General features: G+C 49.9%; 1 protein-coding gene across 18 annotated transcripts in view; it reads left to right on the plus strand.

The window, feature by feature from the left end:
• Window positions 1-25,027, plus strand: part of ARSG (arylsulfatase G) — a 102,380-nt gene that overhangs the window by 63,057 nt on the left and 14,296 nt on the right. For 5 of the 18 annotated variants that reach the window (XM_066236133.1, XM_066236136.1, XM_066236135.1 and 2 more), the window contains 7 exons: window positions 497-608; window positions 1,677-1,856; window positions 8,197-8,393; window positions 9,355-9,435; window positions 21,258-21,396; window positions 22,577-22,678; window positions 24,839-25,027. In XM_066236133.1, the coding sequence (XP_066092230.1) occupies window positions 497-608; window positions 1,677-1,856; window positions 8,197-8,393; window positions 9,355-9,435; window positions 21,258-21,396; window positions 22,577-22,678; window positions 24,839-25,027 (1,000 nt within the window). Of the gene's footprint in view, window positions 1-496; window positions 609-1,676; window positions 1,857-8,196; window positions 8,394-9,354; window positions 9,436-21,257; window positions 21,397-22,569; window positions 22,679-24,838 lie in introns of all 18 variants that reach the window. The other 13 variants (XM_066236140.1, XM_066236149.1, XM_066236150.1 and 10 more) reach the window with 7 other exon arrangements.

Here is a 25,027-nt window from a genome sequence, read left to right on the forward strand (position 1 = left end):
ACTCTGAGATTTCTGTGCCAACCCCACCCCACTTCCTCTGCTCTCTCCTGTTGGCTTACTGATCAATCCATCTTTTACAGCCTAATCTGAATATCTTATCTGCTCTTCAGATGGGAAGTCTTTTGAGGGCAGAATTTATTCTTTGGATATATCCCTTAATGTGTCATGCATGGAATAGATTTTCACCAAATAGTTCCTGACTGTGTCAGTAATTGCACTGGGGATGGTAGGTGTTTAATAATTCCCTCCACTTCCTCCCACTCTGGGTTAACTAATCACAAGATATTTTGCCAAATCTGTTCTTCCAGCCAGGACCCAGCAAAGTATTTTCTTTGCATACAACAAAGGGATATTCATCAAATCCTCTTTTAATTACATACTCCGTTAGCACTGCAGTCTTAAATCATGGAAAATTAAAATTTTGTCCTGGGTGTAAGAATGCAGGCTCACAGAACAGAAGCCAGGTCGGGGTGCTAACCAGCTGCTTCTCTTCCAGGTTTTGATTTCTACTTTGGAATCCCCTACAGCCATGATATGGGCTGCACAGATACCCCGGGATACAACCTCCCTCCCTGTCCCGCATGCCCACAGGGTGACAGACCCTCAAGGTAACTGACTAAGGGCTCCGGAGCATGGACACATCCTGAGAGTGTGGTCCATCATGAATAACTGTGCGAAGCTGACAGGTGACAGTTAAGACAGCAAAAAAGAGCGCAAGAAAACTTTTAGCAAAGCTCAGGTCAGCAAAATGTCCTTACTGGAATTTGCCAGGTTCCTCGGACTGTTTAGGCAGGCTGGATAGAGCCCGGTATGGCCAGGGTCTCGCAGGTGGGGCTTCCTTTTCCGTTGCCTGCTGGCCTTGCTGCTGGGCCACTCACCTGACCCAGACACTGGCCATGGGGGGGGGGGCAGAAAGAGAGAGGAAGTGCACAGCACTTTTTACAAGCTCCACCCCACTCCCCACCCCTACAGATAAGCCTGCATTCAGGATCTTTCCTCCTCAAAGTGGTCGCTGGCCCAGCAGCCTAGGTATCACCTGGGTGCCTATTGGAAATGCAGAGGTTTGGCCCTCCCCCCTGAGGCTGTGCATTTGAACCAGATACCAGATGCCAGGTGATTCGTGTCCACATTGCAGTGAGAGAAGTGAGGCTGGAGACTATCTCCCCACCCTTTTTACCCAGCTGTGGCGGGGGGGGGTGGGGGGTCCCATGTGGCCATAGTGAAGTATCACATATGTCAGCCAGTCCCTTTTAAATTCATGTTAAATCAACAGGGGTGGGGGGAGGTAGAAGAGGGTAAGGGGGGGGCTAGATGATGAAGAAAGGAGACTAGACTCGGGGTGGTGACCACACATAATACAATATACAGGTGTGTTACAGAGTTGTATGCCGGAAACCTATGTAATCTTATTAACCAATGTCACCCCAATAAAACCAACAAAAATAAAAATAATAAAATGAAAATCAAATAGAGAAAAGGATTGGCTTGGAGGGATAAAAGGGACAGGGTAAATGATGGAGTTGCAACAAGATCATAAAAAGCTGGGAAGTTCAACACAAATGGTGAGCTTAGCACCATGAGTCCAGTACGGTGATAACTCACTTGACTCCAGCCTATGAAGTGCTTTGTATTTACTACTGCATTAAAGTGCTTTGTTTTACTTTGTAACGACTTAGGTCATGGAAACAAATACTCTCCCGTCTGTGGTTTCCACGCAGGAGCCACAAAGGGGGCTGTTACACCAAGGTAGCCCTCCCTCTGTATGAGAACCTGGACATCGTGGAGCAGCCTGTGAACCTGAGCAGCCTGGCGCACATGTACGCCGAGAAAGCTACCCAGTTCATCCAGCGTGCGAGGTAAGGGGTCCTGTGGCCCCAAGAGGTGCCATCACCTCCCCACTCCTGTCCGCAGTGTTCCCTGGTCTCCACCGTGCTCTGCAAAGCCGTGGCAGACTCCAGTTGTCCATGAAGGAGAATGCACGCCCATCTCCTGTAAACACAACTGGCCCCTGGGAATCTCCAGACCTGGGTTTGAAGTTCCTTGGATGTATTCCCAGAGGTCCTGGACTTCCCCTGTGTTCCTACTGAGGTCTTGCGCTGCTGGCCTCACTCACTTGTCCTCTCCTCCAAGGGCGGGGTCTGTCTGCAGTATTTTGGGCATTCAAGGTATTTGTTGGGTTCATTAGTTAGCAGACTGTATTCCGTCCTTATTGCTTCTCTAACAAATTTAACAACCAACTTATTGGCTACAACAGCAGCAGTTTAGTCTCCTATAGATTGGGAGGTTAGACGTCTAAAATGATCCTGAGGGGCTGCGATCCAGGTGTGGCAGGGCTGTTTTCTTCTGGAGGCTCCGGGGCAGAACTGTTCCTTGCCTCTGGTGGCTTCTGATGGCTACTGGCTTCCCTGGTTTGTGGCCACAATACTCTAATCTCTACTGCTGTTGTCCCTTTGCCTTCTCCTTCTCTTTAGTCAAATATCCCTCTGTCTTTCATGAGGACACTTGTGATTACAGTAGGGCAGGGATCGGGAACTTATGGCTCGTGAGCCAGATGTGGCTCTTTTGATGGCTGCATCTGGCTCACAGACAAATCTTTAATTAAAAAAAAATGTTAGAAATAGAAAACATTCTCATGTACTACAATCCATTCATTTCCTACCGCTCATGCTCATGGTTACGGGTGGCTGGAGCCAATCACAGCTGTCCTCTAGGACAACACCAAATTTTTATTGGATAATGCATAACGTACACAGGTCGTTGTATGGCTCTCATGGAATTACATTTTAAAATATGTGGCGTTCATGGCTCTCTCAGCCAAAAAGGTTCCTGACCCCTGCAGTAGGGTCTGTTGGGAGAATCCAGGATGATCTCTCTATCTCAAGATCTTTAACTTAATTGTTTCTGCAGAGTCCCTTTGGCCTTATAAGGTAACACAGATTCTAGGGATTCCTGATATCTTTGGGGACCATTATTTAGTGTAACCCATAGAATTTACAGATTCCAGCATCTATGGGGTCCAGGTAGGTAGCCTTCAGGAGGGAAGTATACCGACTGCAAGGCAGTAGGGCGCGTTGGGCCTGTGGTGAACTTGAAAGCACATTCCCCATCTAAGGGGCAGCCCCAGCTGCCTGTTGCTTCTTTGTGGGAATGGGAGCCTGGGTGGTCAGAGCTTTCCATTCCACAGGAGATGCGATACCTGGCCCTTGTGTGAAATCTCCTGATCTGCGAATGTTAGGAACACCTAATTAAAAATAACAAAAAGTCAAAAGCAGAGCTGTACCACAGTGTGTCTCTCACAGCTGTGTATGTGTTGGGGCTGCCACTGTGTACCTTCTATCGGGCCGGGGACAGAGTGGACATTGTGAAGCCGTGGGCCATCCCCAGGAGCGCACATTCACCTGGGATGCACACATATAGATCCGGAGGGCACAGGCACATGCCCGTGTGCGCACACACAGCCACCCCTCCCCTTGTCCTGACCCTTCACAGCTGCCCTTGTGTTGCCCTCTAATGACCCCTGTGTACTCCTCTCATCTCTCCCCCAAGATTGCCAACTCCTCTAGGGCAGGGGGACAGTTTCCAGTAGGTCTTCAAGTGTCTCCCGCAGCTGTAGGCGAAGCGGGCGAGAAAACAATGTGCTACGAGCCTCTCTACTTGTGCGGAAGGAATTAAGAACGGGCTGCGCCTTTGGCTAACTGACCACCCCAATGCCTTGACTGTGCAAGAGTCCTCCCAGCCCCTCACAGCAGTGTCGTAGAGCCACTTCTGTTTCCCTGGGGATCCAGGGAGCACATCTCACCAGTTACTCGGGCTTTCTGAGCAACACTGGCTTTCGCTCGGAAGGCCCTATGGCTGGGTGGCCAATGGGAAAGGGAACAGCAGTCCCCCCCCCCCCCCAAGGGCTGGGCATTTCTCTGCTCCCTGGAGAGCTGTTTCCTTCACCATAGCCTAGGGCAGGCTGTTTGTGGCTGGTGGGACCTGGCATCTCCAGAGCTTCCTCAGAGGAGGGCTGGCAGCCACCTGGAGACGTGGGTGGCTTACCTCTTGCTCTGAAGAGAGTGTGATACTGATACTGTTCTTTCACCAGTTCCCGAATTAGTTAAAAGACAAACAAAGCAAGGAACCCACAGCTTACCATGTGGAAAGGATGAAGAGTTTGCTAATTTATTCATTAGCTATCAAGTGAAAAGTCACAGGAATCCTATTGGCTTTTAAGGAATGACATCATCCTCAGGCATGCTGATGTTTTCGGGATGTGACTGCCAGTTCATCCTGCCGTTTCATTGGTGGTTTTCAGAATGTCAGCAGGAAAGCCCCCAGGCCTGCGCTCCTTCCTCCTCCATGCCCCCACCCCCACCCTCTTACCTCCCCTGTGGCCCCTGCTCCCACCTGGACCTGTGTGTCAAAGCTACCAGGGTCCCTGGAATTCAGGGGCCTGCTCCCCGCAGCACGGGGCACGCCCTAGGGCTTCTTTGAAAGTTTTGCTTGGATCTTTACTTGAATTCAGCCCCTGCATCTAGCAGTGACCTGAAAGCTAATCCTTGAGCTAGGTTTTTTTTTTAAGCAGCAGGCAGAGCTCTGAATTGACAGGAAAGGAGAAGGCAGATGGTGTGGGCTCCTGAGTCACAGCTAGCCAGGCCTTCGCTCCCTGCCGGATCTGGGGCCAGCCACGGAGCTCGCGAGGGGGTTAGGGTTTGACAAGGATGAGGGTGCTGGGCGCAGGTATGAAGGGCAGATAAGGATATCTCAAATCAGAGTGTCATCATTCCAGGGTATTCACCATTTAGAAGTAGGTCCCAGAAGTGCACAGATGACAGCCATGCCCTGCTTTCAGGGGCTGGAGCCTCGGACCCGGGTCAAGGTCTTGATTTCTTCATCTGCATGGGCCGCACCCTGCAGGACTCACCTCTGCGGGTCTGTGTCCCTCCCACCCCGCGGTGCCGCCCCTCCCCAACCCCTCCCCCAGCTCCCACCGGACGCCCACCATTCCGCCACCTGCCTCAGGGCACCTACCTCAGGGCTCCGGTCCAGCTAGAAGGCCATCTCCCCCTTCCCCTCCTCCACCCCTCGTCTTCTTTCATCTTTTCTTTTTTCTTTCTTTCTTTATTCATTTTAGAGAGGAGAGAGTGAGTGAAAGAGAGAGAGAGAAGGGGGGGAGGAGCAGGAAGCATCAACTCCCATATGTGCCTTGACCAGGCAAGCCCAGGGTTTCAAACCGGGCACCTCAGCGTTCCAGGTTGATGCTTTATCCACTGCGCCACCACAGGTCAGGCTTCTTTCATCTTTCTCCTGCTCGAGTATTTGGATGAATAGCAGGTGGGGACATGAGTGAACTAGTGCATAGCCAGGGACCTAAGCCCTCCCTCCTGCAGCTCCAGCCGGTGCTGCTCTGTCTGCCTTCAGTGGCCACGGGCACAGCCCACGCAGCCCAGCCCCCATCCTTCCACCTCCCTTCTCAGGGACCTCTCCTTCCCCTCCTCCCCCCACACCCAGTTTGGTCCCCCTGTTGTGTCCTAGCTCAGCTCCTGGTGTTTCACCCTCATCGCACCTCTCATTTGTAAATACTTCTCTGGTTAACTTTTCAGTTGTAATACTTCTCTGATTAATGTTTCCAGTTGATTGTTAAGCTCTAAGAAGGTGGAAATCACATCTGTCATGTTTATCGCTCTATGCCCGATCCCAGGGGCCTGTTTGGAGCATTTAATCAATATCCACCGGGTGAGTGAATAGTGAGCGAGTTACTTGATCTGGCCCCAGTGATGTGCAGAGGTTGCGCTAGGGACACAAATGTGAGTTAGAGCTGGCCTTGCTTTTGAGTAGCTTTCAGGGTGATGGGGCAGTGGCGGGGGGGGGGGGCACAGATGTGTAAACACCTGGCTTCAGTGCAGTGTGTTTTCAATGCTGAAGGGGGGTAGTGGGACAGAGGACAGAGGAACAGGGAGGAGGAAGCCATCCGTGAGCTGCAATCAGAGGAGTGTTGGTGGCTTTTGAGCTGAACCTTTAGAATGAAGTGCGTTTATTCAAGGTCCAGGGAGGGTGCTGTGGGAGAGGAACAGCCTGGGGGGGGGCAGGGGAGGCGAGGAGGTGGGAGGCCAGGAAGCTGGCATGCATGCTTCTTTGGAGGAAGGATGTAGGCTGGAAGGGACCTGGCTGGGAGGTGCCTCGAAGGCTGGGCTGCGAGGCTTGGACCTGCCCTGCAGGCTGCAGGGGCTCCAGTGGGTTTCCAAACCTGGAACCGGCAGCTCCAGTCTGCGTTCCGAGAGGTCATCATCTGCAACATCCAGGCCCAAAGGGGGATGGTGATGTGTGGGGGTGGCTACTGCAGCCATCCATTCCAGAGAGGCCCTGTGTGCTCAACCCTGGTGGCCGCCCCTGAAAGCCGGTGCCCCTCGTCCCAGCCCGAGGGAAGCCCTGGCTCTCTCCAGCCAGGTGCCTGCTGGGACCTTTCGTGACAGGTGAGTGCCCTTCACCTGCCATGTATAATTTCAGATCAGGGATTTTCTCCGGACTTACTGTCCCTGGGTCTTCATCTTCAGCACATCTGTATGCCCTGCCTGTCCTCTGTTCCCTGAAAGGTCCCCCTGTGGCTTCATAACTCAGCTTTGCTCTTCTCTGCCTCCCCCTCTGCTCATTGTGCCACACAAATAATGTGTGTTCCCTTTAGAAACTTCTGAAAACAGAGGTAAGCAAACAGAAAAATCACCCTAAATGCCACATGCCAGAGATGACCCCTCAGCCTCATTCTGTGTTGGTGCACAGACACAAACAAAGAGAGTCACACTGTCTTATACTCAGCTTTTTCCGGAGCACCAGGTATCCTCCACTGTTTTCTATTCAGCACAGGAGCATCGTGAAGGGGTGGTCTGGGGGTCAGATGCCACCAGGAGTCGGTTTGTGTGGTTTTTGCAAGGTGCCATCATCATGAATTTTCTAGTGGCATCATGATGCAGGAAGGAGGTGCATTCTGGGTACCATGTCTCCTCACTAATACTAGCTTGTATTATTTGTAAATATTAATACAAAGGCCACTGTGAAGGTTAAGTTCATGGCCTAGGGCAGTGGTTCTCAAGTGTGTGCCAAGGCATACTGGTGCGCCCTAGAAGATTTCTAGGTGTGCCCTATGGTATTCCAGGGAAATATGTGCCTATTGGGGACCAAAAAACCAACAGAGTTTTTGGAGTTTAGATTTTTGGGGGACAGAGGTGTGGGGAATTGGCTATAAGCTGACAGTCTGCCCAACCCCCCACCTCACTTACCTGATTAGGTTGCAAAAGGCTATTAAGCTGTGGTGCTGGATTGTTTACACTACCCCCCATGTTCCCCGGAAAGACTGGAGGCAAGTTTCTTCTATCCTTTGTTTGGTGTAAAGTTAAGATGATATGTATGGTGGGGGTTTTCTGCACTCAACACAATTAAGAGTAAAAAGAGAGGAATTCTTCAATGTATTGATGAGGAAATGAGAGTTTGCCTTTCAAATATATGCCCAAACATTAAAGAAATTGCTAGGACACATCAAACTAATGTTTCTCATAAACACAAGAATGAAAAAAAAGACATTCACACCAGGACCTGCCAAATTTACTAAATCTTACTAAGAATGTATCTATATATATAAAAAGATAACTTTTTTGTCTTTTTAAAAAATTTTTAACTCCTCTTTTTTACAAATTCTAAAAAGCATAACAAAAATGTAACATAAAAATGTTTTTTAATGTCAGAATAAATTTAGTTCTGTCGTATTTATTTTGTTTAATTACCATAAAAGCACACTTGGACTTTATATTCTTTCTTTAATATTTGACTTAATTATTATAACATATCTCTCAGAAATCTGTATATAGTGTGCCTACAATTATTTGTAACATTTTAAATGCACCCTGACTTCAAAAAGTTTGAGAGCCACTGGCCTAGGGTCAGACAGCCATGAGATAAAATTTCTTGAGATTTGAGCATGAATTTAAACAAGGCAAATCCCATTTAATGAGCTCTCAGTAAGTGTTAAAGGACAGGAACCATTATTACAATTAGTCTCAGGTTTTAACTGGCTAACCAGATTATCTCCACATAGCCTAGGCAGATAGGTATGCTCCCTGAGCACTCAGGGCAGAAGGTGTCCTGGAGTTTTTCTCTGAGGCAAGGGAGATGCTGGCCAAGGCAGAGAGCCTCCCGGACAGCGACCTTGGTCTTCCGTTCCAGCACCAGTGGAACACCGTTCCTGCTCTACGTGGGCCTGGCCCACATGCACGTCCCTTTAACCAGGACCTGGCGGTCGGCAGACCCACAGAGCCACCATCCATATGCTGCAGACCTGCGGGAGATGGACAGCCTAGTGGGCCGAATTAAAGACACAGTTGACCACACAGCAAAGGAAAATACATTCATCTGGTTTACAGGTAAAGTATATAGTAAGACCCAGCCAGCTTGAGAGCTAATGGCTGACCTGCACATGTACCCTGAAGAGCTAAGTCCAGTCAGATGATCCTCTTAAACTGGCTAGGGGACGTGCTCTGAACTTGGGCCCCACTAGTGTTTGGTGGCTTGAACTGTCCATCAGAGCATCTGAAAAGGTCTGCATAGGAAGAGCAGGTACCCTACTGGCCCTTAAGTATTGATTAAGGCCATCTGCATTGCTCTTGATTGTTAATAAATGACTTTGACATTGTTAACCCACATAGTCCTCAGAGTGTTCTCAGACTCACTCTTCACTACCCTCCCAGTCCCAAAGACTCCAGTTGCTACTGGTCACTGAACCACCAGGTCACATCTTTAGGCTGAGTGGAGCCCAACCAGTGAGCCGTTTGGAGGACCCACACAGGCACTGTGGGCCTCAGGTCCCTGTTGGGAGGAGGGCAGTGGTTAAAAGCACTGCCTTTAGGTCACACAGGCACCTGGACTTGAATCTATATGTTACTGTTGAGAAGGTTAATCTCTCTAAGCCTCTGTTTCTTCATCTGAAAAATTAAGCTAGCAATGGAATCTGGTGCATAGAGTGTGGAGGATCATGGGATAATGTATATGAAGCCTTGGGCACATCATCGGCGCTCAATAACTAGTTGCTGGGCTGATGACAATGGTAGTGACCAATGCTTAAAGCTGTATATAAAGGGCAGGTGTTTGTAAGCCAAGAGCTTTAGGTGGGACTAGCTTGGGGGAAGGAGAGCCCACTTCTCTGAAAGCCCAGCAGAGCTTCGTCTGAAGGGCAGCTCCTCAAGGGGAGGGTCATACTTGATTTTATAAGTCCCTCTCCTGCCCAGACCCGTGCTGTGCCCGGGAGGGATGTAGGGCCAGAGAGAGAATCAGCAAAAGTGTCCATCAGTCTATTGACCCTTACATGTTGTTTCTTTTGGTTTTTAGGAGACAACGGCCCGTGGGCTCAGAAATGTGAGCTGGCGGGCAGCCTGGGTCCCTTCGCTGGATCGTGGCAAGTTCATCAAGGTAGGGGCTAAGCTGGAGCGGGGGGGGGGGGGGGATGTGGAATTCTGTCTCTGAAAGGACCAACTTATATCCAGGTCTTAGGGCATCATTGTGAAATAGGGACAAGGTCCTCACCAGTCACCAGGTTCCACAAGAGAAACTGGATTGGAGAGAGTTTCTATTTAGCCTGGAGCACCCTAAACTCCCCTTTTCTCCTGGGGCTCCCTCAGGGGCCAACCCTCTCCCGATAAGCTAGCCATGGGCCTCCCAACAGTAGTGTTTTCCCTGCCCTTTCTTCTGGCTGCCCTTCCTCATTCTCTTTCCCTTCTTTCTTTCCTTTTTAAAAACCTCATCGCTCCAACCATTCATTTCATTCATTCAAGAAACATGCAGCGCACAACTGCTGAAGGTTTCTCTGTCCGTCACCTCTAAACCTTACAATCATGAAAGGTAGGTTTGTCTCCATTTACAGATGAAGAAAGAGAGAGGCTCGGAGAGGCCAGTAACCTGCCCAGGGTCACACAGTTGGTGAGGAGGGAGCCAGGCTTGCTATCGAAGTTGAAGTTGGTGATCTTCCCGCTGTACCATACTACCCTTCTCTAGTTCAATGTCCTTCAGCTCCCAGCCGAGCATCCATCTGCTCTGGAGATTTTTCCTTACAAGGGCCTTTGAGAGAGCAGCCATGCTGGGGAGTTTGGTCATACGGACCAAACCCTGAAAGGGGCACATGCCTGTTGATGCTTCAGATTCTCCTCTTAGAATTTGTCCTAAAGAAATAAATACCGCCCTGTCTGGTTGGCTCAGTGGTGGAGCGTCAGCTGGCATGTGGAAGTCCCGGGTTCGATTTCCAGTCAGAGCACATAGGAGAAGCGGCGACCATCTGCTTCTCCATCCCACCCTTTCCCCTTCTCTCTCTCTCTCTCTCTCTCTCTCTCTCTCTCTCTCTCTCTCTCTCTCTCTCTCGTCTTCTCATGCAGCCATGGCTCGAATGAGCAAGTTGACCCCGGGTGCTGAGGATGGCTCCATGGCCTCGCCTCAGGCACTAAAATAGCTTGGTTACCAAGCAACTGAACAGCAGCCCCAGATGGGCAGAGCATTGCCTGGTAGGGGGCTTGCCAGATGGATTCCAGTCGGGGCGCCTGCAGGAGTCTGTCTCTGCCTCCCTGCCTTTTACTTAATAATAATAAAAAAGAATAAGAAAATAAATACCAACTGTACAATGATGTATGTAAACTGATGCTGATTGCAGTAGGTTTAAAAAAAATAGTTGGATATTAACTCAAGTGTCCAGCAATAGGGGAGTGGTAAAAAAATTATGATACATGTACATCCATTTAAAGAAATACGAAAGAACCATTAAAATTCTGCATATCATTGACCTGGAAACTTTACATTAAATACTTTTCAGTGAATAAAACAGGTTACCAAACAGTATGTAAATGATAACATTATTATATAAAAATAAGCGTAGATAGTCCCAGGAAATTGTTAAAAGAGGCAACAAAAGGTAACAAAAGATTAGCAGTAATTACATCTGGGTAGCAGAGGAAGAGTTTAAGTGTGTTTCTCCCCCCCCCACACACACACAATGAACTGGTATTATTTAAATCCGGAATGGTTCAAATAGATTTGTTTAGAAGGTGCCTGTATCCAAGGGGTTCGGAGGTGGGCTTGGTGAGTTTACCCCCTACGTCTGAGTTTTCCTGCTGTCCAGCTCAATCCTGAGCTGTGACCCCTGCCATAGGTTAAAGGACACAAAGTCCCTTTCATTTTAGCCTGGCAGAATACCTGTAGTGCCCTAGAACCGGAACCTCTGTGCCGCTCGTGGCTGGCGGCAAGATGGACGTGCTGATCATGCGTTCTGTCAACTTTGACCTGGTGTTTCTTGGCTCCAGCCCAGGTCCCTCAAGAACTTTACAGGTGTGTGGCTTCCAGGACTGTGGCCATGTCTTGTGTCAGGAGAGTTGGGTCAGGAGTCAGGGAACTGGGTATCGCGTCCCCTCCCCTGCTCAGTGGGCAGGTGCTTGGCCTTTCAGGGCTGGTGTTTCCTCTCTCTGTTGTGCTCTTTGGTTCTCTTCAGTTCCATGATGCTGTGATTTAGTTCTGGTTCCTGGAGAGCTGGGCCAGGAAAGATGCCAGGACTGGAGGTGGGTGGAAATGTGTCTGATACCTGCAGCAACAGCCTAGGGAAGTGGTGTAAGCTGGCCGTGCTTGTTTGCACTGTTGGTTACTGTTCCTGCTCTCTGTGCCTGGGACACACACACTCTGGCCAGGCTCCCATCTTCAGTGCTCAGTGGAGAAGCCCGGAAGAGCCCGCAACCAGAACTCTCAAGGGTGAAAATGCAGAAGGTATGGAGACCAAGGATGAGGGGATAGGGTCTATCAGTAAGTGGCTTCTCTGTGAGGAGCTCTCTGTCCCCCAAGGATTGACCTCTGATCTTCTGTCAGAGGACCTGCCTCATCTTGTCTTTCCCCATCATAGGAGGCAGTGTTGAAATAGTGAATGCAGCTTAAGATGTGGACTGGGCCCACTCCAGAGGGAAGAACCTTAAACTAGGAGAAACACATTTGCTAGCTGAGCATCTTCTACCTCTTTTCCTGCCATTTGTTTGGTACCTACCATGGGCCAGACACTCAGTGCTGAGGAGACAAAGATCAACTAAGCCTCTGACTTTAAGGAATAACAGTATGCTTGACCAGGCAGTGGTGCAGTGGATAGAGTGTCAGACAGGGATGCAGAGGACCCAGGTTCGAGACTCCGAGGTCGCCAGCTTGAGCGCAGGCTCATCTGGTTTGAGCAAGGCTCACCAGCTTGGACCCAAGATCACAGGCTTGAGCAAGGGTTCACTCAGTCTGCGGTAGCCCCACAGTCAAGGCACATATGAGAAAGCAGTCAATGAGCAACTAAGGTGCCACAACAAAGAATTGATGCTTCTCATCTCCCTCCCTTCCTGGCTGTCTGTCCCTATTTGTTTCTCTCTCTGTCTCTCTCTGTCTCTGTCACAAAAAAGGGGGGGGGAATGACAGTCTAGAGCAGTGTTTCTTAGACTTTAATGTGCAGACAGTTCCTTGGGGATCCTGCTAAGATGTAGTTCTGACTCAGTGGTCTGTGGTGGCGATGGAGATGTTACATTTCAAAGGAGCTCCTATGTGACGCTGACGCATCTCGTCCAGGGACCACACTTGGAGAAGCACCAATATAGACTATCCACATCTAGACCATATTGAGTCACCCAGGTTGTGAACTTGCGGAGGTAAACCAGAAGTTATCAAGGTATGGTCTCAGGACCAGTAGCATTAGCACCATATGAGAACTTGTTAGCAATGCAAATTCTAGGGCCTTACCCCAGACCTCCTGAATCAGAAACTCTTGGGAGGGGGCCCAGAAATCTGTGTTTTAACAAGTCCTTCAGCTGATTTTGATGTGGGTTAAAATTTGAGAACCACCAGTCTAGAGCTACACTGGCAGTAGCCATACATTCGAATTAAATTAAAATTCAGTTCCTTAGTCACCTTTGCCACAGGTGGCTTGGTGGCTACCATATTGGTTAGTGAGAATCTAAATCATTTGCATCAGGGCAGAAAGTCCTGCTGGACAGTACTGGGAGTGGATGCATAAGCAGGTTGTTATGCTATATGCTATAGGGCAAGGACTCCATGACAGCAGGGAGCACAAGGGCCGCTCAGCCCCTGGGAGGGGGAACAGGAAGGCTTCCCTACATGGTTAGTTTTGGAGAATGAGTAGGAGAAAGCCGGGGATTTGTGAGGGAAAGAGCTTTCGGCTGCCTGGGGAGGGGCGGGGAGGTCAGAGAGTAGGAGCCATCCAGCTGTCTGTGTCTGGAGCTTGTGGGAGTAGAGAGAGACAAGGCCAGGGCCAAAGTTCGGAGATCTTTTCTTTCAGGCAAATACTTTTGGCCTTCATGCTAAAGGAATATGGCGTTGTGTAAGGATTTTAAGAGTGAGAGTGAGGCCCTGTTCGGTTTGCTCAGTGGTAGAGCATCGGCCTGGCGTGCGGAAGTCCTGGGTTCGATTCCCGGCCAGGGCACACGGGAGAGGCGCCCATCTGCCTCTCCACCCTCCCCCTCTCCTTCCTCTCTGTCTCTCTCTTCCCCTCCTGCAGCCAAGGCTCCATTGGAGCAAAAGATGGCCCGGGCGCTGGGGATGGCTCCTTGGCCTCTGCCCCAGGCGCTAGAGTGGCTCCGGTCGCGACAGAGCAATGCCCCGGATAGGCAGAGCATCACCCCCTGGTGGGCAGAGCATTGCCCCCTGGTGGGCGTGCCGGGTGGATCCCGGTCAGGCACATGTGGGAGTCTGTCTGACTGCCTCTCCGTTTCCAGCTTCAGAAAAATACAAAAAAAAAAAAAAGAGTGAGAGTGACATTATTCAGTTTTGAAAATGGAGGTGAGATTCGCGTAACATAAAATTAACCATTCTAACCCATACAATTCAGAGGCACTTAGCACATTCATTCCCGGGGTTGTGCGACTGTCACCTCTGCCGAGACCCTAACGTGTTCATCACCCTGAGAGCAAACCTATGCACTGTATGTGTTGAACACTTACTCCACATCGCCCACTCCTCCTGGCACACTGCTCAGTTATTTAAAGACCACTCTAATGTCAGTGAGAGGAATAGCAACGACACTGAGCTTCCACTTGCTTCCACTGAGCCTTGTGATGAATGAGAGAACCAAGCGACTGGGTCTCTGGGAATATCCGCCTATTCAAAGGATGCCAGGGTTGGAGGACACCTCAGTGATCTTAATCCAGCCACCCTGTTGGTCAAATGAGGAAACTGAGGCCAGGCAGGGTAGAGAGCTTTTCTCAAGGCCAGCCATTGATCCAGGAGGTCACACTGTTTGGCCCTCACTGGCTCATTCTTCTCCCACATGATTGTTATTACTCACACCCTGTTCTACCTGACTGACTGCTTAGCTGTCTGAAAACCTGCTTCGCTTCTCTGGACCCCGTGGTGGTCAAGGGAAATGTCGTTAGCCCCCGTGACTGTCTGAATCCCTTTCAGCCCGTGGGAAGCAGACTGCAGAGGTGGACAGAGGAGATGGCCTGGAGGCCCCGGGCGGGCCGGCGTCCGTGCTCAGCTAGGAACCGGCACCTGTGGGCCGGCGTCCGTGCTCAGCCTAGGAACTGGCACCTGTGGGCCGCTGCTCCCTGTCAGCCTGTCTTCTCCTCTGTGATGTGGGTGGCAGACCCATCTCACAGAACCACTGGGAGGGCCCACCGGGCTATTGCCTGCGAGGCACTCGGCTTTGTGTTTGGCCTTCACTGACCCCACAAAATTCCATTTCTTCACTCCCGGCTGAAACAAAGTGGAGGTACCCCACAAATGGAAGAATTGGAAGAGGACCAGAAAACACCCTGAAAGAGGTTTTCCTATGTAAATAATACATGGATACCTTTCTTAGACATGGATTACATGGAAAACTTTGCTTAGAAGCTGATGTCAGCTATCTCAGGAGAGCGCTTCTTTTGGGGCAAGTGCTTGCCCACATCTTGCAGCTTGATATGCTGTCGGAGTGACAGGCAGAGCCCGTGAATCATGATGGCACTGGGCTAGATCTGTTTTCCTCTTTTCTCAGGATATCCTGAAGGCAAACTTTGCTGAGGGGTAAATACTTCCATTTTCTTCACTCTCCAGACCAGCTTGCTGTCAACTATTCTGTACCCTTCCTCCACCTCTCTGCCCGGAAAGTTGCTGAGGGCTCTGGGAAACCAGACAGAGCCCTGCGTGGAAGAGCTATAGCCAGGGGCTCAGGTCAGGAGGTGAGCTGGTGGTCCTACTAGACCATTTGCTCCTCCTCACTCAGGTTCCTCATTGGTGGGATGCCTGCACATCCTGCTGTAAGGGGGCCAGTCTCGAGAGCAGATGAAAGAGAGAAGACAGTGTTTTTGCAGTGGAGCAGGACAAACAGTACTCAAAGCCCTGCTTCTTCCTCCCTGCAGCCCAGCCAGCCCGCTAGTCAGGCCACACGCCGCCTCCCCTGTTCTCAGCCCCCCCCCCCCATCTTCCCTTTCCTTTCCTGGCCAAGCCGCCTTGCTCAGCTGATGGGATGAGGCAGCGTCTCCTGGAAGTCATCTTTTCACCCCGTGCAGTAGTGAGGGCTTGGCTTGTGCCCTGCAGGGGTGAGGAGAAGCCAAGCTAGAGGGCAGGGGCCAATCCAGAGTGGCCCTGTCTGTGGCCTAAGAGGACATGAGCTGCCTGCCCACTACTGACCTCAAGGCCACAGTCCCAGCTCAGGGCCGGCTCAGAACAGCTGTCCCTGTCTTTGCCCCTGCAGACCTGTTTCCTACACAGAACAGAACCAACACCTTGTTTGTCCCCTAACCAGTTGCTCTTCTGTCTGGAAACTCTTTTTTGTTGTTGTTTTATTTGAAGAGCAGAACTGTTCCTTCCTCCCCCTGGGTGATGAGGAAACATTCTGTTGAATTTGGCATCCTTGCCTTCTAGGAGACCTTGGTTGTTTGTAATTTGATGCTATCAGGTTGTTGCATAACCTTTCCCACTAGGAATGGGGCTGGCATCCTGGGCCTCTTGTCCAGCGTGGGGGAGGGGGAGGGGTAAAGAAAGGTCAGAGGTGAGGTAGGGGAGGGAGCAGCGCTCAAGGCATGTTGGCTGTTGGCCCTAGTTGGGGACAGGGCCAGCTGGTGGGGACCCAGTGGAGGTCGAATTATGTGTCTTTTGGGCCTTTGGCCACCAGGTTGTTATGTTGCCATCATCACACTTGAGGCCACTTCAGGCCAGCCAGAGTCACTTGTCCCAACACCAGCTTGGCTGCCCTTTGTTTCTAGAAAACCAGTACACTACGGGCATCCTTGGCAAGGGCAAGTACTTATATTTAGAAAGGAAGCCTGCTGCTCCAGAAGGTTATAGCGTGTGTACTTCTCAGAACAGGCATGTTCTCCTACCCGAGTCACAAACACGGACACCTCTGTGGGCCAGGCCAGTGACAGAAATGAACACATATCCGTGTCATCCCTTTGGGCTGTGTCAGGGATCCAGTAAACTGGAGACAGGGTCCTAATGGCCTTTGAAGTTAGTTTAAAAACAAAACAAAATAAAAACAACCCACCCACACCAAAGCAAATGTCAGAGCACTAAGTTCAGTGCGTGAGCTGACAGGTTGCAACATCTGCTCGTCTCTGTCCGTAGGCTATCTTTTGTTTCTTTTTGGATGGCATTTGCTTGGCACCTCTGTGGCAGACACGATGCCAAAGGACCTCGCTTCAAACTTCATATATATTCTCTCCTGTGATTTTCCCCACAACCCCGTGAGACGAGTACAGTCATTTTCCCCACTTGGTGGCCAAGAAGATTGAGTTTGACAGAGGTTAAGAATTTCTCCCCTGCCTGACCAGGTGGTAGCACAGTGGATAGAGTGTCAGACTGGGATGTGAAAGACCCAGGTTCGAGACCCAAGGTCACCAGCTTGAGCACGGGCTCATCTGGTTTGAGCAAAGCTCACCAGCTTGGACCCAAGGTCGCTGGCTCGAGCAAGGAGTTACTCGGTCTGCTGAAGGCCCACAGTCAAGGCACATAGGAGAAAGCAATCAATGAACAACTAAGGTGTCGCAATGAAAAACTGATAATTGATGCTTCTCATCTCTCTCCATTCCTGTCTGTCTGTCCCTACCTATCCCTCTCTCTGACTCTCTCTCTGTCTCTTTAAAAAAAAAAAAGAATTCCTCCCCAAGTGCGGGATCATAGACATGACCCCATGGTTGCTGATTTGAGCCCAAGGTTGCTGACTTGAGCCCAAGGTTGCTGGCTTTTTCCAGACCAGTGGCAGTGCAGTGGATAGAGCATCGACCTGGAATGCTGAAGTCCCCAGTTCAAAACCCTGAGGTCTCCGGGCTAGAGCGCAGGCTCATTGGCTTGAGCATGGACATGCCAGCTCAAGCTCAGGATCATTTATATAATTCAAAGGTCTCTGGCTTAAAGCCCAAGGTTGTTGCCTTGGTAAGGGGTCACTCACTCTGCTGTAGTCCCCCATCAATAAACATATGAGAAAGCAATCATTGAACAACTAAGGTGCTGCAACGAAGTGATGCTTCACATCTCTCTCCCTTCCTGTCTGTCCCTATCTGTCCCCCTCTCTGTCTTTCCCTCTATCTCTGTCACAAGAAAAAAAAAAAAAGAATTCCGCCTAAGGTCACACAGTAAGAAGGGGTGGCCCTGAAGCTAGTCCCGAGGTCTGCCTGGTTCCAAAGACACCTCCTTACCTTGCTAAACTGGCCCTCCGACCACCTAGAATCACCTAGAATCACAGTTCCACCCTGGACTTAGTAAATCAGAACCTCTGGGTTCTCCTAGTGGTTCTCCCACACTGAAAAGTTGCGGACGCCATCTCTCTGACTCCGTGCAATGTGGCGCTTGTGTCCTTTCCGGGAGAGGCTGCTCTTCCTCAGCACAGGCCACGGGAGGCTTCCTCGCCTGCCCTGTGCCCACGCATCGGGGATGCCGCTTCACTTCCGTAGCCAGGGAAAAACAAGGAATCACACTCATGAATCATAGTTCTGTTTATACTTTGTTTGCTGAGGCTAAATATTTATTGCTTTAAGTAAGAGATTGTGCCTTAATTAGAGTCATAACTAACCGCAAGTGCATTGAAATGCATTCTCATGGCCATAGGGCATGCTTTCCTCAACGGAAAGCCACATCCAGCTAAGGCTTTTCATGTGCCAGGGCCACTGACTAAACTCTGATGGTTTATCTAAACCAACAAAGTAGCTTTGGGAATCAAAAAGTACATAGACGTTTAATCTATGGACCTAGATGTTGTTCTTATTATAACTTATAGATTCATATTTATGGTCCTGTGTCTTAAAGGTGTAAAGGTGTGGACAATATAAAAACCCATGATTAAAAGCACTAAGCTGGTCCTAGCTGGTTAGCTCAGTGGTAGAGCATTGGCAGGCATGTGGAAGTTCCATGTTTGATTCCCGGTCAGGGCACACAGGAGAAGCAACCATCTGCTTCTCTACCCCTCTCCTTCCCCTTTTCTCTCTTTCCCTCTCTCTCTTTCCCCATGCAGCCATGGCTCAAATGGTTCAAGCAAGTCGGCCCTGGGCACTGAGGATGGCTTCATAGCCTTGCCTTAGGCACTAAAATAGCTCGGTTGCTGAGCAACACCCCAGATGGGCAGAGCATCTCCCCATAGAGGGCTTGCCTGGTGAATCCCGATTGGAGCGCATGCAGTGCAGGAGTCTGTCTCTCTGCCTCCCCACCTCCCACTAAATAAATAAAAAAAAAAAGCACTAAGCCACCTTTCATTTTTTTTTAAATAAATTTTTATTAATTTTAATGGGGTGACCTCAATAAATCAGGGTACATATATTCAAAGAAAACATGTCCAGGTTATCTTGTCATTCAATTACGTTGCATACCCATCACCAAAGTCAGATTGTCCTCCGTCACCTTCTATCTAGTTTTCTTTGTGCCCCTCCCCTCCCCCTTCCCCTCTCCCTCCTTCCTTCCCCCTTCCCCCCCCTCCCGTAACCACCACACTCTTGTTCATGTCTCTTAGTCTTGTTTTTATGTCCCACCAATGTATGGAATCATGCAGTTCTTGGTTTTTTCTGATTTACTTATTTCACTCCGTATAAAATTATCAAAATCTCACCATTTTGTTGTAAATGATACGATGTCATCATTTCTTATGGCTGAGTAGTATACCATAGTGTATATGTGCCACATCTTCTTTATCCAGCCTTCTATTTTACTTATTTATTTTTTTTACAGTGATTAAAGCCTTTAAGCAAGCCACCTTTAATTTTGAAAGGCATGATGGCCACTTTCTGATCTTGCCCTTGCCCTCCTTTAGGAATAGGTGCTCTTCACCATAAGGCACCAGGAGCGCATTCCCGGCCAGTTAAATCATGATTTCTAGGAAAGGGACCTTGGCATAGGTATTTCTTTAATGCTCCCCTAGTGATTCTAATAGGCATTCAGGGATGGGCAGGAACCACTGTCCTAGAAGACCTAATGGGTGAGAGTGTTAGCTGTGTAGTTAGACCTGGATTCAAATCCTGGCTCTAGCGTTTGCTATCAGTATAAGCTTGGACAGATTACTTAACCTCTCTGAGCTTTTTAGCTTTTTTTCTTTCTTTCTTTTTTTTTTTTATATGAGAGGATGGGAGATAGTGAGATAGACTCTCACATGCAGCCCAACTGGGATCCACCCATCAACCCTGTCTGGGGCAGATGCTCAAGTACCAAGCTATTTTTAGCACCTAAGGCTGATACTTTCCAAAGGTGCTATCTTTAGTGCCTGCAGCCGTGCTTAAACCAGTTGAACCACTGGCTGTGGAAGGGGAAGAGGGAGTGAAGTGGGGGAGGGAGGAGAAGCAGATGGTTGTTTCTCTTGTGTGCCCTGACCAGGAATCAAACCCAAAACGCCCGTATGCCAGGCCGACACTATCCATTGAGCCACCGGCCAGGGCCCTTTTCAGTTTCTTCATCTGAAAAATGGGTCTAATGAGCACCTGGCTCGCAAGGTTGTCATAAGGATTAAATGAGATAATGTAGGTTAGCCCCCAGTGTTATGTGTGGGAGTGCTTGCCTTGACCCTTAGGCAATGCTCAATAAATAGGAGGTAATGTCATTACTGTTATTACTGTGTTTAACTGGAAATGAGTAGCTGTGAGTAGGAGCATGTATCCCTGAGGCGTTCTGGTGGACCGGAGGCTGCTGTCCTGGGACTTGGCCTTTGCTGGTGCGGATGAACCACAACAAGCACTGTCGTCCTGATCATGAGACTCGCAACCCTGGGCACCCAGGAGAATACTAGTGTGATTTTTAAACTTTGTCCACCCCCAGAAGTGCCAACTGAGATACTGGAATTCAAATTAAGACAGGGTCCACGCTGTGAAGGGTATAGATTTTTATAATTGCTTACCTACACTGGTCACTTTTAAAGATACATTGCTTTAGAGTCCGAGGTCTCTGGGCGTGGCTGGGATCAATAACTGTCTCTGTTAAAGCCAGAGTGCAAGGTGCAGCCAGGAACAGCTGGCCAGTCTTGACAACACAGAGGGCATAGACCCTCAAGTGGACACACTGAGGAGCTTCGCCCAGCCAGCCTTTTCCTCTCTGTCCCTTGATTCTGGATCTTTGCCTGTGGACTGTTCCACTTGGTGGACAGATCCATGTTTTGTAACTGGCTGAGTTCCATCCAACCCCTTCGGCTTTCAACCTGCTGCTGAAATTAGGAGAACATATTGAAATATTTTTCTCTGAAAAATGACTTATGAGAAGTCCGTTGCCTGAAGACAGCAACTTGAAAGCTTGTAGCAAACAAGCAGAGCCCCTAGTAGTGATGACCAATTAGCATATTTATTAATTAGTGGCCAGTGTACCGTTCTGGGATCATCCCGGAGGCAGAGACCAAGTCCTGTGCCGACAGTGGGGCCCCGCCTGCCCAGCGCGGGCACTCGCCCTGCCTTCTGGCCGACTCTCAGAACCAGCAGCTTATTTCTTGGAACCGATGTCTCCACATTTCCTTAGCATCTGGACTCGAAGGATACGCACACCTGTCTGAATTCTGTGCACCATGGACATAGAAATAAACCAATTCTGTATCTCACCCACCTATCCCTTCCCCCCAGGCTTCCACATAAATGCCCCTCCTAGGGGTAGGATTAATGCAGAGCCCTAGCACGTGCAAGCTTGGACACTTCCTTCTGCTCTGCTCTTTGTCCTTAAGTGGTGGCGTAAGTCATGCACACTCCCAGGCCACGTGGGAGTGTGTTTCATGCTCTCTGTGGGTCTGGCTTCTCTTTCCATGTGCGTCAATAACTGGGAGTGGGCTCTGTGTGTATCTGTGGCAGGTGTGGCCGTTGCCGGGAAGAACGTAGTATTTGAGGACTCCTGGACCAGGCCAAGGAGCTTCCCGTTCAGCCTGCACGACTCCACTTGGTTTGGAGGACGCCACACCCCTAAACGTGAACAGTATATAGGAGGGGAGTTGTTTTGTGTTTTGTTTCTCACTTCGACACTTGGGGGACTCCAAAGCTGGTTCTGAGAAAATCTCAAGAATGCTGAGCATTTCCGGTGCAGTGTGCCAGGCCAGGAACATCAAAGGTTCGGTCTGAGTGCAGAGTGGCAGGAACCTTGGTCTTGTTGCCCCCTCCTTCTCGTCACCGTCGCTTTCATATGCACACCAGCCCGGCTGGGAAGTTGCATGACCGCAGTGTGTGTGAGCCATATACACATTTGCTTTGGCAGGGCTTCCTACACGCTAACATTGTGGAATCCTTGGCTCAACTAGGATGAGGGTGGGGTGTATGTGGGAGTGGTGGGGGTGGTCATGGTTAATTCAAGGCAGCATGTATTCAGGATGTTTCCATAAAACATGACCTCATCTCTTCCAGCCCGCTGGTCATCATTATACTGGTGGTCACTTTTGACTTAGTGGTTACAGAAAGAATTCCTTTAGTTACCAAAGTGGAAATTCATAGATTGCACATAGATTGTTCTTGCCTCCCCCTGAGAGGCAAGAGGTCGCAGCTATTACTAATGCTGTCTCCACAACATCGTAACAACTCATCAATTCAAGGAAAAACAAAGCAAAGCAAACTGCAACAATAAACTCCATGCCAGACCAGTGTTGGGTGTTCGGAATCAAACAGCTGGGAAACTGTCCGCCTTTCTCTGTTTCCAAACAGCTGGGTTTGTTTTTTTTTTCATCCTAAACAGACAATCACGTTATGATCAGTAGGAAGACAAATTCACTTATTTAACAAGTTTATGCGAAGTGCCTATGTCTTGGGTGCGCAGGACTGATGAAGTCTCACGGTGTGACGGCACTCGATAAGCAAGTTGATAGAGCAGAGAGTGCAGAGTGTGAAAAGTGTCACAAGGAGAATAAAGTGACACGATTCACTAAAGAGTGACCAAGACAACTACTGCATAGGTTGAGTTCAGTAAAACAAAAGCATGTATTGAAAGATATCGACTAGTTGAATGAAAACAGCTGGTTACTGAAAAGAGTCACCTTTGTTGTAATTATCAGAAGTTCTCAGAGAGTCTCTCCGAGAACAGTCCCTCTTAGAAAAGGGACTGTTGTCCCAGAGCTCAGAGGTGAGGCAAGGACCTGCGCGGCCACTGCCAAAGAACCAACTGCCTCCCCTCCTTTCACAGGGGGAAGTCCAGCCAAGCAGACCACCTGGGAAGGAGGGCACCGAGTCCCGGCTGTGGCTTACTGGCCTGGCAGCATCCCCTTCAATGTCACCAGCACTGCCTTGTTAAGGTAGGAGACCCAAACTGCCTTGACAGGTTGGGGGTCCTCCCCCCACCCCCGCAAGAAAATCATGGACGTTTGAGTGGTTAGAGACCTCAGCAAAAAGGACCTCACCGTCCACCTGCCTTTCCCAGGCGCTCTCCCAGAGGTCCAAGTGCTGACTAGCTGCATGTACCTGCCCGCAGGCCACTCCATGTGCTGGCTAAAGCAATAGCCCGATGGAGTCTTTGCAGGCTGTCTGGGTTCCTGTCTGGGGGAGGAGGGCCTGGGTGGGTTTCCTGGCCTTGGTGCCGCGTTGTGGAGGTGTGTGCAGAAGAGAAGGCGGCAGCGGCGTCTCCCTTCCGCTCTGGCTCCTGCTGACGGAGGAGTAGACCGTGCTTCCATCCTTGGAGGGGGGGCAGATGTCCAGAGGGGGGCTGTGTGATGCCAGCGTTCCTGGAGGGGAGAAGGGGGGAGAAGAGGGGTGGCACCAGCAGGCTGGTGGGAAAAAATGGACCCTTAGGTGAGGACATGGACGTTCTTCCTGCCTCTGCAGTGAGGTGGGTCAGCGGGCACATCCTTTGTTAGAAGGGCAGCTGTAAACGTGACATCTCACCATCTCTCCGAGCTCCTTATTAAGGTGGGTCCAGGAGGCCATCTCCTTGGCACAGGACTTGACTATGAGTCTGCCATTCTGAAAGCAATAACATAGTCTGTAGTGGGGACGCCTCACTCGTTCAGACAAGATTCTGCCCTGTCTTCACTGACAATGGGGACCTTCTGTGCTTGAGGTTTTGGTCTGTTGTCAGACTCGTTTACTATTTCCACAGATCCTTCATCAGCAGCCAAATGGGTGCTGGCCCCACAGAACACAGCTTAGTAGAGCAAAGCAAGCATCACAGGCCCCATCAGCACCCCCAGACCTGATGGGGTAGGCAAAGGGGAGAACCTGAAGCCCAGGGGGGAGGAAGGGTAAACAACTCTGATGGAATAGGAAGGCACCGCCCCTGGCAGCCGGTGGGTCCCCAGGACTCCGGGTCAGCCCTGTATAGTCAGGAAGGAGCTGGAGTCTTGTGATGTCAGGCTGGCCGGGAAGAGGGCCAGGCAGGCTGCTTTTTATGGGGCTGACTTGGTACATGAAAGTCAGGCCAAGTGTTTGCAGGCTGGGCTGCACATGCACAAATAACCCAGCCATCTCTCAAGTTACATCACCCAACGTCAAGCACGTGCTTCTAATTTGAGAATGGTGTTTACACCTGTAGTCTACCACGGCACTGTGAATAAAATTGCATCATCTTGTTGAACATCAAGGGCCTCAGAGGTGACAACTGACTTAGGGGATAGTTTGGGGACCGAAGGAAGTGAGTCTTGGTACAAGGTCACATTTGCATGAGGGACCCCTGGAATTTTTACCAGGGCAACGTGGATGTACTGTATCAGCCCTTGCAGAATTTTTTTTGGTGTGTAGCAGGACAGTTTGTCCACATTAGAATGCACCCTCTTGCTGTTTTCCCCTGTGAACCCATGCAAACTTGGGTGCAATGTCCTCACTACTAGGACAGGACACTGTGTATCTGCTTCCATTTTCCATGGTTCCCTCAGGGTCAGCCCTGAGGAGAAACTGTTACTAACAATTCCTGGGGAATTGGGGAGCTCATTTCTCCCACCCAGAGTGCTTATGTCTCTTCTAAGTGCTTCACACCTGAGAGGAAGGGATCTTCCAGAGTCAGAGTCGCTTCACCTGTATTGTGGTAGCCCCGAGGAGTTATCAACACCAGGGAGCAGATGAGCTGATACAAGTATTCACATGAATGCAGAAAAGTTAAAAGTGTGTTCGTGTGTGGAGGGGCGGGGGACAGGGGAGAAGAGATCCACACTAATGCCATTGGTTCCCTTTTAGAGATAACCAGTGCATACTCCGGGGTACACCCATCTGATAAAATAAGATCTAAGAAAGGCCTTGCACACGCCCTGACCCCAAAGCCCAGTGACACAGTTACAGAATGTAATTTGTTTATTTATCAAATTTTTTTGTTGTGTCCAACTATAGGTCAAGCATTGCTCTGGGGACAGATGCCCCTGACACATAGAAGCAGACCCACCTTCAGGAGGGCAGGGCTTGGGCAGCCCACGTGCCCAAGTTTGAGGGCCTTGAACCTCAAACTTCTTTATTTATTCATTTTTAGAGAGAAGAGGGAGAGAGAGAGAGAGAGAGAGAGAGAGAGAGAGAGAGAGAGAACGAAGAGAGACAGAGAGAGAGAAGGAGGGAGGAGCTGGAAGCATCAACTCCCATATGTGCCTTGACCAGGCAAGCCCAGGGTTTCGAATCGACGACCTCAGCATTTCCAGGTCGACGCTTGATCCACTGCGCCACCACAG

The sequence above is a fragment of the Saccopteryx bilineata genome, chromosome 6 (assembly GCF_036850765.1).
Source record: "Saccopteryx bilineata isolate mSacBil1 chromosome 6, mSacBil1_pri_phased_curated, whole genome shotgun sequence".
Lineage (NCBI taxonomy): Eukaryota > Metazoa > Chordata > Mammalia > Chiroptera > Emballonuridae > Saccopteryx > Saccopteryx bilineata.